Raw genomic sequence first — 1186 nt, 5'->3', positions numbered from 1 at the left:
TTACATTTTTTTTTGTGATTAGAATATGCGAACAATGTGATTCATAAAATATTTGAAATACAGCTTTACTTGCAGATGAATTTCCAAGACCTGGTGACCGGCATCGAAGCGCACTGGGCCGAGGACCGAAATCCTGTGCTGCAACGTGGGAAGGGACAGACTAAACCTCTTGACCCAATGCGCACCGAACTTCCTAGGACACACCAAACTACAAAATTACATTCAGGAATACAGCCTGGAATAGTGCAAATGGGAATGGCAGAGACCGACAGAATGTTTCCCGGAGGTCTGAAAACGGAGCCGACTGAAAACTCAACCTCTGGAGTCCCAGAGTCAGCCTCGCCTCACTCTGGCTTGGGCTCGTTGCCCTCAACTCCCGCCTCCTCTTCCCCGGTGTTCTATTACTCAGATATTTCACCTCTGGCTTCGTTTGACGCGTCGCTGTTCGAGCCGAGCGCGGCGTCCGAGGTCTCGTTCAAGAGTTCCCCAGTATCTTCGGATGAGTCTTCGTCTTACACTATTTTTATACCGGTTTCCCTTGCGTCGCCCTCATCTCCGGGTGCCACGGCAGGTGCAAGCGGACAGGACTCTGCTGTTGGGCCTGCGCGACGCTTCCGCAGGGGCAACAGAAGGCGGACGCAGCCCTACAAACTGAACGACTCCTTTGTTTTTTGGGAAGATGCAAAAGGAGAAGACGAGGATACTCTTGACGCGGAATGGGCACAAGACGACAACAAAGGACCAGCTCCTCCTGTAGAAGCCACAGCCTCCACGTCCGGACACGCCGGCAACAGCTCGCGCGACGAAGATGTCGCTATGAAGGAGAAATACCTCAGGATAAGGTCTCTCAACAATGCGGCCTCAAAGCGGTGCAGGAAGAGGAAGTTGGAAAAAATAAAAGTGATGGAAAATGAAGAAAAGGTCCTGGTGCAGAAGAATCAGGAGATGAAGAAGACGCTGAACATGCTGCAGAAGTTGAAAGCCAAACTAAATGTTGAAATTGGAAAGATTTTCAAGCAAGCAATGTAATGAATGGAAAAAAATGTTGTTTTGCAAACTTTTCTGAAATACTTGTATTTTATTGTAATAAAAAGAACAAAGCTCTTATTTCAATTTGCTTTATAAATAAAAAAGAGAAAATTAGATTACACAAAATGATTATAAAACTATCTGAAAATATCAAATC

The 1186-nt window shown here is 46.3% G+C and overlaps 1 protein-coding gene across 2 annotated transcripts in view; it reads left to right on the top strand.

Annotated features, from left to right (window-relative positions):
* The window catches only part of LOC119593697 (transcription factor AP-1-like), a 10513-nt gene extending 9406 nt beyond the window's left edge, over positions 1-1107 (top strand). The window contains exon 2 of one of the 2 annotated variants that reach the window (XM_037942653.1): positions 64-1107. In XM_037942653.1, coding sequence (XP_037798581.1) covers positions 64-1029 — 966 coding nt within the window. In that variant the 3' untranslated portion in view covers positions 1030-1107. The remainder of the gene's footprint in view (positions 1-63) is intronic. The other variant, XM_037942654.1, reaches the window with a different exon arrangement.
* Positions 1108-1186: the final 79 nt, after the last annotated feature.

The sequence above is a fragment of the Penaeus monodon genome, chromosome 32, assembly GCF_015228065.2.
Source record: "Penaeus monodon isolate SGIC_2016 chromosome 32, NSTDA_Pmon_1, whole genome shotgun sequence".
Taxonomy (NCBI): domain Eukaryota; kingdom Metazoa; phylum Arthropoda; class Malacostraca; order Decapoda; family Penaeidae; genus Penaeus; species Penaeus monodon.
The sequence above is the reverse complement of the archived record's forward strand: the minus strand, read 5'-3'. Positions and strand labels throughout refer to the sequence as shown.